The following is a 13,767-nucleotide window of genomic DNA, read 5'->3' as shown; positions in this document are numbered from 1 at the left end:
CATTCATACTAAAAGGACTCAGTCTCATTGTGTCATTTGAGCAGCCTATCCTTCCATTGGTCCTTCACTTTTTCTGCCCACCCACCACACCTAACAGAGTGTGCTGTCCATCTGCAATTTGTATCTTTGCAAATCACCTCTCCATTTGGTTTGTGTTGCCTATCTCTCAGTTCCCTTCCCCCAACTCCTCCCACAGCTCTATATTATCAGGTTACCAGATGTCCCCTGGTTTACAAATCAGTCCCCTGACAAAATCCATCCATTCCAACTGAAGTTGAAAAGTGTGCCCAGATTCATTGAAAAAAAAATCTGGTGACCTTACTATATTAGGGTTTCTGGGGAGATGAATTAACCTAGTGAGCCACCTAGGACTGTGTGGGCCCAGGCTGCTAAGGAAGAGAAGGTAATAAAGAGACAAGGCATTCATGTTTTGTGATTGACAGACATCATGAAGGCCCTAGATTTGCAGGATCTGATATGAATTCTAGGATCATGGTTTTTGGCTTCTATCTGGTCAATAGAGCAAGTCCCAGAAGGCCAAGGGTTCAAGTATGCTCTCCATTCCTGGTTCTGACAGTCTGGTTGTTTTTTTTCCCTTAAGTACAGCAAACTCTCTTATCCAAAAAGTCTATCAAAATGCATGCATGCATGCATTCCTCAAAAAAATAAATAAATTGTGGCTTTGCTCACTTGATACAGACATACACCTGCTATGCTGAACGAACCATCCACTCACACATCAGCCTGTTCACATTTCATCAACTATGGATTCAGCTGAGTTCCCACTGAAAGGCAAACATACCTAATACAGCTTTCTGAAACAATATGCAAACTGAAACACAACCACTGTTTGGAATTCATAGGTCTTTGAATTTTGCAGTGTAGCTCACCACCCAAGTTATGTATACAAAAATGCATATACTGGGGTGAAACGTGCATAGAAATGCATATATGTGAAGAAACATCATGTTAGGCATAATTGCATGGAAAAATGTGTATATGAGGAGAAATGAACACTAAAATGCTGATTAAAAAGGAGGTTATCTAACTCCTGTTTGTTTAACAGTAGCAGCAAAGCTCCCCTTCCACCCTAAATTAGGTTGCTACAAAGAACAAAACTAGGAGTGGGGTTCTATGAGAGATAAAACTATAAACTCAGTTCTGCTGCTGAAAATGCTGTTCCTGAATTCACAGTCTGTCTCACACTCCTAAGCTGTTCAGCTGATGCCCTCTTTTCAGTGGCTACTAGTCATGATGACTCCAAATAGCCACCATGGCAGAACAATAGCAGGAGAGGTTTCATGGAAGGCACTCATTTCCTTCTTGTGGACTTCCCAGAGTAGGGTATGTCATTTTAGGAAGTGAAGGTTAATTTTTTGCAAATTTCTTCAGTGAGGGGATCATAAAAAAATATGTTTTTGGGTGTGAGGAATCTGCTATTATTTTTGTGATTAAACAACATTTAAGTCTATGTTTGATTAAGAAACACATAAACTGCTTTTGGAAAACCAAATAATTTTAATTTTGCCTTCTGAAAATGTCACGTAATGCTAAATAACAACAATAACGACGATGATGGTTATGATAATAATAATGATAATAACAACTGCAAGTAATTGGTAATCATTTTTAAAGGTTTCTATTGTACACACATTTACTTACCAAGCAAAACTATTCTATTAATTTAACCAAAATATCTTTAGAATTCCCAAGTCATGTTACAGCTGTTTAGCACCCCTCATTTCTGCAATTTGAAAGTTGGAAAATTCAACTTTCCCAGGGGGCATCTGGTTGCTAGACTAGATAGGCCTTTGGTCTGATCCAACAACATCAAGGCTCTTCTTGTGTTCCTCCCACAGCCTACCATGAAATGTGCAAAGACGAGTATGTGATGTTGATGACTTGGAAGAAAGCTGCTGCTGGTGAGATTGTCTACAACAAATGTCCATCCAATGCTACAGGTAGGCAGCTGCATGGGTGGGGATACACATTTTTTAAACAGAATGAAGCCTTGTGGATGACAGACAGCAAGATGAAAGGAAGTGACCTGCAGGTCTGCCTGCCAACATGAGTTTCCTGCTGAGAACTCAAGGCACTGCCACTTCATAAGCGATGTCTGCACTAGCTAAGCAGATGTCAGCTACATGGTTCTGCCCTGGTTTGTACTGCAAGATGATTGGCTTCTTCAGTCCCAAAAGTAGAACTGTCCCAAGGTAGTTGCTAACCCCCCTGTGATATTCTTTACTGAATCCTTCACCAACCCAGTGCTCTCCAGATGTTTTGGACCACAACTCCCATGGGAGTTGTAGTACAATAGCATTCAGAGGGCACCAAGTTGGCAAGGCTATGTTGGTACAATAACAATGAATAACTCTTGGCAACTCCCCAGTTCTTGGGCATTGCCCTGCATTTCATTCTTCACCCATGTTGATCTTAATATTAAAGAAATCAGATTGCACACACGTTTACCTCCTCATTAAAACCAAAACCTCTTTCCAGCTTCCTTTGCAAAATTTTCACAGAGCCTTGTATTTTGCAAGCCTCCAATGAATATGTCTTTTTGAATATTCCCTCTGCTCCCCTTGCAGATTTGTGGGCACTTGCAAATTTAACAGCTTTGAAAAAGGCACAGATCTGGCTGCATGCAATTTCTACATTATTGGGGTTTCTTAATGGGAAAAAAACACTACTACTTGAAATAATAGCTCAGTTGCTAAGGGAGAAAGAAGCCCACACTGAAATAGAATGCAGTGTGGAAGGCTTGTCCACAGCACTGCATATGGGGAAGCCAGGAGCATCGCATACTATAAAATAATTAGATGGTGCTGGAGGCCTGACCTCTTTGGGTCTGGAGTTCATGTCTGTGCCATGGTCTGCTATTAAAGGTACAATATTTTAAATGTTTTTATTCAAGCCCCATAATAAGCACATGTACAAACATAGTTGGAAAGAGAGGGGTTTTTTTGGGTGGGGAGAGGGGTTTAAAGATAACAGTCTTCAAGATGAATGGTGAGGAGCAGGAGAGGGCCAAGGGATGTAAGGATTTGCAAAATGTTTACCCAAGTAAACTAGCTCTCTGAAGGAAACTTAAGCTTCGTCTGGGGAGCAGCAGAGCAGAGTGACACCTGCATCCAAGGCCTGTTGCTCATGCTAGGGTTAAAGGCAGCGAGGTGTTTTTCTCCTTTTTTAGTTGTGTTGGCTCCAGGCTAGCATAGCTGAGAAGCTCAAGAACCAGACCTTTGTATTTTACAACAGGTCTTTACAACTATTCAAATAGATCAGGACTGTAGAGCCTGGGGACATCAAAACATCCTTTTCTGGCACCTGAGAAACAATGTGGGCACCAGGGGGAGTTCCATGAGTGGGATGCTGGTGGGAGCTCTGTCTTTAACATCAGAATTAGATGAAGCTCTTCAGGTGGTAAATCTGCGTTTAGGGGTAATAGTGGGCTGGGTGAGGACCATAAACTGAAGTCTAACCCTGACAAGATGGAGGTGCTATGGATTGGTGGTTCTTGGGTCCAAGGACTGAGTGATCAGCCTCTTCTGGATATGGTTGCACTCCTTCTGAAAGGCCAAGTTTGTAGGCTCTGAGTGCATTCCTTGAGTCTACCTTATTGCTAGAGGCTCAGTTGGCTGCAGTGTTGTGTGGCTGTTTCCAACTCCGTCTAGTTGGCCAGCTGCGGCTGCTCTTAAACTCTGATAGCTTGGCCATAATAATCCATCCCCTAATAATCTCCAGACTTGATTATTGTAATATGCTCTATGTGGGGCTGCTCTTAAAGATGCCCCAGAGATTGCATGAGATCACGCACCAGTCTTGACAGATCTGCACTGCTTGTTTCTGTAACTGCACTGGCTGCCAAGCTCAGTTCCGAGTGCTAGTCTATAAAACCCTAAACGGTTTGGGAATACACACCCTAGTTCATGGGTTGAGAGCTGTTGGGGCAACCTCTGTGGCTAAAGTCAGAATCATAGGGCCTTCTCAGTCGAGAGTCGTCCAATAGTGGAACATACTTCCGGAGGAGATTTAGGCTAGGGTTGCCATATTTCAAACAGTGAAAATCCAGACAGAAAAGTTGTTGAGCTTTTTGTTGTTGTTGAACTCTTTGGGGAAAATTGCTTTAAAAAATCTGTTTTGAAGCTATTTTTATGGGGAAATGGCAAAAATGACACCGCCAACATGGGCTACCATATATCTGGATTTTCCCAGACATTTCCGCAATTTCTGCCAGGACACTGCTGCTGACTGCAGTATTCCAGATATATCTGTATGGCAACCCTAATTTAGGTTGTCACTGAACTGATGAGCTTTCAGTATTAGGCAAAAACATTTCTTTTTTGTGTGTTTCATTGTTTTGCCAGAGCTGCTGAAGTTCAATTTGTTTTAAGATAGTCATTCTGACAAAGGTAGGAAGAGGTAGATTGCTTTTTAGTTTGATTGTGTTGTACCTGGATGTGATGAGATTTACATAGTATGCTTATGATGACTTGCCTTGTGATGGATTTATGGTGAAGGATGGGATCCCAAAAAGTACATGCATTAAATATGCCTTACTGGGCAGTTTGTGAGCCTAAAAGTTCAGCCCATTTCCTGTTGCAAACACCCCCTTGTTTTGGGGTTCTTCCTGGGGACTGGCCTGGAGGTGGCTGGGCATTTGGGGGACCTTCAGCCACAAGTGCTACCTGTTGGTTTACCTTCTTTCCTAGGGTCTGCCAGCCGCCGGTGCTTGCTCAACTCCCAAGGGGTGGCTTTCTGGGGCACGCCCAGCTTCGCACGCTGCATCTCCCACGAGTACCGATACTTACATCTCTCAGTAGGTGCAGACTCTGGCTGGCAAACAGACCTTCTCTCTTCCCTTTTTAACCCTTTTGGCTACGGTTTCAGCCCTTTCCCTATCTTGTCTTTTTTATATATAAACGGGGGGGGGGGGAGTTGGTGTAGGGGTGGGACCGGTGCTGCTAAGCATGGAAAGGGAGGGGTGCACAAACTGCACAGAAAATGCAGTAGGCAAAATCAGTTTAGGTGAATGCACTGATACCGATCAAATCAATTATGACTGATGCTGGTGTTTTCAGTGATGAGCTTGTTGGTGGGCAAGCATGTGTATGGATTTGCATTCTCCCCTGGCAAAGGTAGTGCAAAATGTGTTGGGGAAGTATTTAATTAAGTAATTATCACAGGAACATGCAATCCTGCTCAGAAACAAGCCCTTAGTCCCAGGATCTGCCTTATACTGATGTAGTCTGTTGACACGTTTATCTTCATATTATCTGTACCAGCTTTCACCAGCTTTGTGCCCTCGAGATGTTTTGAGGTACAGATCCCATCAGCCCCAGCCAGCCAGCTGGCCATGCTTGCTGGGACTGATGGAAGTTATAAAGTCCAAAACACCTGGAGGGCACTGGGTGGGTGGAAGCTGATCTGCATTGGCGGACCTGTTACATGAAATCCTTTTTCACTGGCATTCCTGGGGATTGAAACAGGAGCTTTGGGCATGCAAACCAGGTGTGCTGCTCTTCCACTGAATTACAATGGGCCTTGGCTAGAGATTCCTCTGCTCAGGGTCTCTCAATGTAAGCCTAATGGCACACAGATCCTGCTCCATCCCTGGCCTTATCTTTCTCCATCTCTTTCTCTCTCTTCCCACACTCCTCCATCTGATCAAAGCTCCGAGAGCATTTGGCTAAGGGGCAGCGCATGCTGGCGGGTGAGGGAATGTCTCAGGTGGTCCGTGGCCTGCTGGAGCTTGTAGCCCGGAAGACGTACTACAGCGGAGACCTGCTCTTCTCAGTGGAGATCTTGCGCAATGTCACAGACACTTACAAGAGAGCCACCTACATCCCTTCCTCAGATGATGTTCAGGTACCATTCTGGATGGGAAAGATGCAGTTTCAAGGCACACGTGTCGCAGGGCCATTGTAACAAAAGGGGCTTGTTTTCCTCACTATATGACAGAGATTCAGGGATGGACAAATCAGCCAATTTCCTGTTAGTGTCAGCTTTCCATATGTTCAGTCATGAGTCCATTCTGTCTCTTTTTCTATGATTAAAACACACAAAAATGCACATTTAAATATTTTCTCCTAAAAATGAATTTTTGTCTGCATTCCCCACCCCCACCCCAAAAGGCAAATTTTGAGCCAAAAATTCCATCACAAAATTTTTACAGGCCAAAAGAGTAAATGTGTTATAATTTGCATTTTAGTCTAAGAAATGCAAATTAGGTCAAGTCACTGAAAATTCAGTGACCCACTGAAATGCAGACCAGACAAAATAGTCCAGTATCCCTAATAGGCAGTAGTAGCAACAAGAAGCCATGAATCCTGATGTCTTTCAAACAAAACCAAATTCTTCCACAAGAAAGGCAATATTCTGTGACTTGCGTAACTTTTTGCAGATCAAACAGGCTGGCAGAGATCTGCTTATTTTGCATTAAGTGACTTGTGGCAGTTGTGTTCCTCCTCTTACCGCTAGAAACTCTGCTTAGCTATTCCCTGTGCCTTGAGATTTTGCCAGGTGCTGCCTGCACTGTACTTAGGCTTCTTCCCTCTCCCCTGCCAAAAGCTGGATTTTGAGGAGAATTGCCTAATGTAATTTACCAACTGCAAAATGTTGAGGTTATGGATGTTGCTGCTGAGCTGAATCATTTAATACACACATGGTGATATCAGCTAATATTTCATATGAACATTTTAGCAGAAAGAAAAACAAAAGAAAAACAGTGTTCATGAGTAGCAGTATTTCTCAAGAGGGCTCCTGCCTACCCACAAGATCAATTCTGAATACAGCATCCTTCACCAACCTGATACTCTCCAGATGTTTTTGACTACATCTTTGATTAACTCCAGCCAGCAACGTGCTGGAGCTAATTGGAGCTGTAGTCCAAAGCATCTGCAGGGTGCCAGGTTGGTGAATGTTGACAGCTGGAGCCTTCCCAGCGCCTGCACTTCAACCTCTCCTCTGCTCCCACAGCGGTTCTTCCAAGTCGTCAGTTACATGGTGGATGCGGAAAACAGGGAGAAGTGGGAAGATGCACAGCAGGTGAGCTGACATGCCTTGTGTGCGGGGCTAGGCTGTGGGGACCCCCAGCCTGTGTTAACATCTCCTTCTGCCTCACAGGTCATGCCTGGCTCTGTGCTACTGATGAAGGTGGTGGAGGATTTCATCCACCTGGTCGGAGATGCACTCAAGGCCTTCCAGAGTTCCCTCATCGTCACGGACAACTTGGGTGAGTGGCTGGAAGAGAATGGAGGGATGGCTTCCTTGTTTGGTTGTTGGGAAGGGAACAGGGCAGGGTGGTTGTACACCAAGTCCACAGTCCTGGAGGTTGCTTATCCAGGGTCCCTGAGGTCACTAGCTAGGCCTTCTTGAGCATGGTGGTGAGAAGGCAGCAACTTCCATCCAGTCCTGCATTCGTTGCAAGCAGCTCTGCCTCCATTCCACTACAGTTCAGTTTCTACTACAACCCACATCTTGTCTCACTATCCACTATGACCAAAACTAATGTAATTGATTCCATCATTAATTTACAGGCATTTCAATGGAAGGGGAAGGTCAAAAGCACTACAATGTAATTATTTAGGTAATATTCACAGACTTAAAAAAACCGATAGGGAATACCACTCCTATTCACTTGCAGTCAATGGGACTCTGAGTCCACTGCCCCCACTGTCCCAATTAGCATACTAGGCTTGGTCCCTCCACCACTGAGGCTCTAGAGGTCTGGAGTGTTGGCAGAGGGGCAAAATGAGTCCCCCCCCCAATACCCAGTAGCAACACCCTCCCCTCCCCACTTTCTTTCTCCCACCCTTGGCAGTAATCAGCATCCAGAGAGAGCCGGTTTCTGCTGTCTCCAGTGACATCAACTTCCCCATGAAGGGGCGGCGTGGAATGAAAGATTGGGCCCGCCACTCTGAGGATAAGATCTTCATCCCCAAGGAAGTGCTCAGCCTCTCCTCATCTGGTATGTGGTCTGTGTCTGTGTGTGTTGGGGAAGGGCTACGGCTCTGTGGTAATGCATCTAGGTCCCAGGTTCAGCCCTTGGTATCTCCAGGTAGGGCTGAGAGAGAGACTCCTATCTAAAACACTAGAGAGTTGTGTAAAAGCCTAGCAGCCAGTGTAGACAATATTGAGCTTGATGGAACAATGGTCTGGCTTGGTATAAGGCAACTTCCTATGTTCCTATGTACTGTTCTGTGACCCTGGAATTTGGGAGCCTCTTAGATCTCTCGTTCTATCTCTGGATTTTAAACATTCTTTGAAGAGCGAGCTAAGAGAGCTTGGATTTTTCCTGAAGAGAAAGGGGCACAGCTCACACACTTGGTACACAAGAAGCCTCAGATTAAATGCATGACCTCTCCAGGTGGGGCAGGAAAAGGCTCCAGGATTATACCCTAGAGAGCCACTACCTGTCAGTGTAAATAATACTGACCTTGTTGTAACAATGGAATGTCTGTAGCTTAGAGCATGTGATTTGCATGCAAAATATCCCAGGGTAAAACTGGGGATGTTCCCTGCCTGAAACCCTGCAAAGCTGCCAATCAGTGTGGAGAGTACAGAGCCAGATGAACCAATGGCCTGACTTGGAATGGGGTGGAGTGTGAGCAGCCGTTTCAGCACTCCCTTTCCTGTACATCTGTGTGAGGAGAATGAGAATCTCAGGAAAGTTGGGGTGTAACAGCCTGCAGACCTCGTCATATTCCCATATTCCCAGTATGGGAGCATAACTGAACCATAGTATAAAATGTGGCCAACCTTAACCAGCTTAATTCAAGCACGTGCCAAACCAAATCACCTTGCCCAGAGCTAGCTCATTCCAGTTCAAGCCCAAATGAGCTCCCCCCCTCAACTAGTATGAGCTGGTCTAGAACTGTCTCTAATCACAACCTACTGTAAATCAATACTGTTCTTTCCTCCCTCCCCCATATTTCTCTGCAGAAACAGATGAATCATCTTATTTTGTCATTGGTGCCATCTTGTATCGCACATTGGGATTAATCCTGCCTCCTCCTAGGTGAGTGGCTGTGGAGGTGGCAGGTGGAAGGGGTATGTGCATGACATCACACACTCAAATGCCAAAAGGATTGCTTGCAAACAACCTGTTTCTCTTCCACCCACAGAAGTCCCCTGGCTGTCATGTCCAAAGTTCTCACGGTGACAGTGAAGCCCCCAACCAAGGCCATGGAGCCCTTGATCATGGTGGAGTTGTCCCATATCATCAATGTAAGTGGTATAAGGTTCTCCTGTGATAGTGCCCATACCCATTACTGCCAGCCCTTCACTATGAGGTCCAAGGGAAAATCGCATCAATGTGAAATACAACATTTAAAACACTCTGAAACAAATTTAAGTCACAAGTAGAGTGTGTCCTAAAATACATGTCTTTCAAGAGACAGCACGAAGAGGTGTCTCTTCAGCATACAACAAAAGCTGGATAATGAAGGTGACTTGTGTTCCCCTCAAACATAGTTGGTACAAAATACCCACAATCACAGAATTTCAAGTAGAAAACAGCCTTGGGTTTCAAGGGAAAGTGAATTTCCCTAATGAAAACAATATATGTCTGGCAAGGTAAGGGGAGACGTGCTCCCCCCCCCATTTGTCTTTGGGGGGTTGGTGGTCAGGGAGAAAAACAACAATTGTGGAACAAAAAGAATTATTAATAAACAGAGAAATGAGCACAAAAAGAAACAGCAACACAGTCTGGTGTTTATTCCCTGTGCAATCTGAAAATATTTTTGTCAAGGGAAAATCCTCTTTAATAAGACTTCTCTGAAAAAGAAAAGAAAAATATTCCATGGTTCAATGTATTTTTGCTCAGCATGGCAGCTTCTTCCTCTTTTTAAAAAGTATTTATTAAGGAGTAAGAATTCTTCTTTGAATCAGATGATGAAGATCTTTCATTATTAAGGGTGTTTCTATCCCGCCCTTCAAGCACTGGTCTTAGGGGAGCTGACAATAAGCCCTTCTGGAATGCAACCTTCTGAAATACATTGCACATCTGGGCAGAGCTTTGCCCTTTTGAGGACAAAACCAAACCCCTCATAAGTAGCCACTGAAACCAGAAAATTATGTTCATTGTATTCACAATACCCAGTTTAGCCTTGCTGGCACCTGACACCCAACTGATCACTCTCCTTCTCTGCGTTGTCCACAGGGCACCTCGCATCCACAGTGTGTGACCTGGGAGTACACCAAAGTGTAAGTACACTTCATCTTGCTATAGTGTGGGTTTGTGTAAGAGCACACATGCAGGTGGTGGGCACACCCATATGACTAAGAGTGGGGAAGCATCACTGATTTGGGTAGCAGGGAAGTCTCTAGTGCATAGGAATGTAGTTTGTGTGGGAACAGCTACAAGATGCATCTACACGGGTCATCCCTTGCAAACAGTCATTTTTAACCCACTGTTAATGTTATCCTATTTCTTCCATTTCTGTTTTGCCATTCCCACTCTCCTGGACACCAGATTCTCCCCCTGTGGCAGGAAGGAATACTAACTGGCAGGAGAGCATTGTGATAACACTCACCCCTGGCTAGACACTACATTGCTACTCAAATCCAGGGGGAATAGGCGAGTGGCTAATTGCACTTCTGAGTTGCAGATGTTGTCTTAGGGTAGCCCCATGAGCTGGATCCTACTGAATCTTTCCACTGTAGCTTTCTGTGACCATGTACTGAAGGTTTGACATCTGTAAAAGCCATCCTAGAAGTGTTGGGTCAGAGTCGTTCTTTGCCTATGTTGCGTGTTGGAGGGATTACAGTAGTTGGACCTTGGAGAAAGAAGGACGGATGTATGGGGAGCCTGTTTGAATTGAGAGGGTGGGAGTGAGAATATTGTTATGAACTCGAGAATGCAAGAAGCAAGACCTTTTGTCTCTGTCTTTCTCCTCTCTTACTTAATACATTCAGGATGGGATCTTTGTTCATCAGTGAGACCTGGTTGGCTGCGGCATCTGTATTTGCTCAGATATGTTTTGTAATAGTATCACTTTAGGATGGAGGGCCATCAATATTGTCTCTGCCTGTGGATGTGGAATGACAGCAATCTGTAAAAGTATCTTGGCTCTTCAAAATTACCCAGTGGCTGGCTGTCTTGCCTACGAAGGAAGGTGTGCTCCTAGAATTTGAGGCCTGGAATAGTTTAGAAATTCTGTCGGCATTCTACCCTCCATGCTGCCTAATAGACTCCCTAGCTGAGTCCATCAGCTTGAAGGTTATGTTGAGATTGGCCAGACTCAATTTTCTGCTCATATGTGGTTTTCACAGGGTGACCTTCATTTAGGCTTTTTAGTTTAAGGGGGAAAGGCAAGTATAGTGGGACTTAATAGAGCTGTATAAAATTATGCACAGTGAAGAGAAAGTAGACAGATAGATCCTCTCACTTTTTCATGATACAAGAACTTAGGAGGAGCCAGTGAAGCTGAATGTTGGAAGATCCACAATGGACCCAAAAAAGAACATCAGGAGTTTGCTACTATAAGAGTTAGTGATGGCTAAGGCTGTACAAGCAGCACCCCCCCCCCAATTCAGTTCAGACCTTGATTTGTTGCCCTGATTTGCTTTGAACTGAGTCAAACCCCAAATCCAGAAATGTAAACCTTTGGTCCTCCCATAACTTGCACTGGGAAACCAAAATGGCCATGACATATCAGTCCCCCCCCCAATAGGTGCATGGAGTCATGGTATTCCCTCAAGAGGGGATTAATCCTTACAAATTTCATACAGTAAAATCCAGGTTTTCTGTGCTGGCCACTTTAAAATTTGCTTTGTTCAAAAAATGAAATGAAAAAATTAAAAGTAAAATGGCCATAACTTTCTCATCCTTGTTGTTTCTTCACATGAGTTCGTAAAAGCTCGTAGAGTGCAAGGGATCCACTCTACTTGTAGGTCTAGGATCAGTACAAAGCCCTTCAGAATGATTCAACCTACTTGGGACCCATCTGAAACTACCTCAACTCATTTCAGACCAGGCCCAATTCAGGATTAATTCAACCTTGTTGTTCAACAACTTTGGGTCTTATTCCCCTAAAAAAGCCAATGGGTAGATCACTGCCAGTTTTTTATAGTGGGAGTAGAACACAGTCTCTTGGAAGTTGGACATGCCTGGTATATCTTAATAAATTAATAAAGCAGGTTTCTTGTTTCACAGCTGACTTGTAGATACTTGGATAGCTTGGGCACAGGAGGACCACCTAGTTAGCTATTCTTATACTGCAACACCTCTCTCCCTCTCTCAGTTATGGAAACCTACTTCAGGAACTTTTCAGTGTAAAGAAGATTTTCCTTTCCCTTTTTCAGCATTGTTTTTCTGCAGTTGTATTTGATGATGATTTACATTTATATCCTTCCTTTCCACCAATGAGCTCAAGGTGGAGTATTTAGTACTGCCTCTCCCCATTTTATCATCACTATGATCCTACAAGGAGGGTTAGACTAAGAAACTGTGACTGACCCAAGGTCATCCAGTGTGCTTCATGGCTGAGGATGGATTTGAACCCTGGTCTTCCAGGTCCTTGTCCAGCACTCCAGCCACTATCCCACACAGGCTCCGAAGGATGCAGCTATTCCATATTCCTTCTCCAAAGACACAATGCCCAGATACTGGTTTTTGATAAAGCTTCTCTCCCCCAAGATTGCAGAATGTAGGTCTTAAGCAAAACAGCAGGGATTGTGAGATCCTCATCCTTCTTCTTTCTCTCTCTCAATGCTACCTGGAGCTGGCAAGGAGAGCTATCCAGTCCTTCAGTGCTGAAATGTCCCTCATTTGCAGCACAGCATTGTAGTTGCACATTTCATTATTATACATCAAAAAGGAACCTGACAATATCTCTTCTCGCTTCCTCGCCTGTGCCAAGAGTGACAGGCTCCCTTAACGAGGCCAACTGCCCCTCCCCTCTGCACTCCCCACTGTGGGTTAACTTTGTTAATAACAGCTATTGATTAGCGGGTGCTTAGAGATGGATGCCTCCTGCTTGCCAGATGTAATTCATTATCAGCTGGCCGGGAGGGAGGACAGTGGCAGAGGATAAAATAGGACAGATTCCCCTCTGAAACACGTTGTAACAGGAGTAGCTGCAGTGCTCATCTCTTGGTTTGCACTTAAGCCTCCAGCTGGGCTTCAGAACAACAGAGAGGCACACCCACAAGCTGATGCAGTAGTTGAAGTTGTTCTTCTAGACCGGGAGGAGCTAACTGTTTCTGACCCAAGGGGCACATTCACCAGCAGTGAGTGCAGCCACCCATACTCTTGCATTCACACATGCACCTACACAGCAACACAGCTGAGATGGGGGGTTCTCGCCCTCTTCTCACTCGTGAAATGCTAAATCTGATGTCTGGGGAGGGAGAACTTTGCCTTCCAAATGGGGCACTGAGCTGGGCAGGAACTAAATGCTATGTCTACTTCATTTTTTAAAAAATATTTACCACTTCTGTATACAAAATTGGGGCGACAGAAACATTTGGGTGGGCGGGGGTTGGGATTGAGCCTGCCCCTGGGCCAGATGTTTGACATCCCTGTTGCGGATGGAATTTGGAGGAGACCTTGGAATTGTAGGCTGAGGCAAATTTAATTCTCGGAGACATTCACAAATAACCAGTAGCAAGAGCTATGTGTGAGGCAGCTAGTGCAGGCAAAGCATTTAGAATTGTGTGCCCATTCCCACCCACTGAAAATTTAAGCCCCTTTTGCTGCTGATGCCTCCTCCTCTGTTTTCTTGTTCTGTGGCTCCTTATGACTCCTAACCAAGTTACTCCCCTAAT

At 44.5% G+C, this 13,767-nt stretch overlaps 1 protein-coding gene across 10 annotated transcripts in view; it reads left to right on the top strand.

Annotated features, from left to right (window-relative positions):
• Positions 1 to 13,767, top strand: part of ADGRB2 (adhesion G protein-coupled receptor B2) — a 161,883-nt gene that overhangs the window by 97,810 nt on the left and 50,306 nt on the right. For all 10 annotated transcript variants that reach the window (XM_082232767.1, XM_082232772.1, XM_082232771.1 and 7 more), the window contains 9 exons: positions 1,860 to 1,961; positions 4,710 to 4,816; positions 5,671 to 5,865; positions 6,976 to 7,044; positions 7,123 to 7,231; positions 7,820 to 7,966; positions 8,941 to 9,016; positions 9,123 to 9,225; positions 10,160 to 10,203. In XM_082232767.1, coding sequence (XP_082088893.1) covers positions 1,860 to 1,961; positions 4,710 to 4,816; positions 5,671 to 5,865; positions 6,976 to 7,044; positions 7,123 to 7,231; positions 7,820 to 7,966; positions 8,941 to 9,016; positions 9,123 to 9,225; positions 10,160 to 10,203 — 952 coding nt within the window. The remainder of the gene's footprint in view (positions 1 to 1,859; positions 1,962 to 4,709; positions 4,817 to 5,670; positions 5,866 to 6,975; positions 7,045 to 7,122; positions 7,232 to 7,819; positions 7,967 to 8,940; positions 9,017 to 9,122; positions 9,226 to 10,159; positions 10,204 to 13,767) is intronic.

The sequence above is a fragment of the Podarcis vaucheri genome (assembly GCF_965113315.1).
Source record: "Podarcis vaucheri genome assembly, chromosome: 7".
In the NCBI taxonomy this organism is placed as follows: domain Eukaryota; kingdom Metazoa; phylum Chordata; class Lepidosauria; order Squamata; family Lacertidae; genus Podarcis; species Podarcis vaucheri.
Note: the sequence above shows the minus strand (reverse complement) of the source record. Positions and strands in the feature narration are given on the sequence as shown.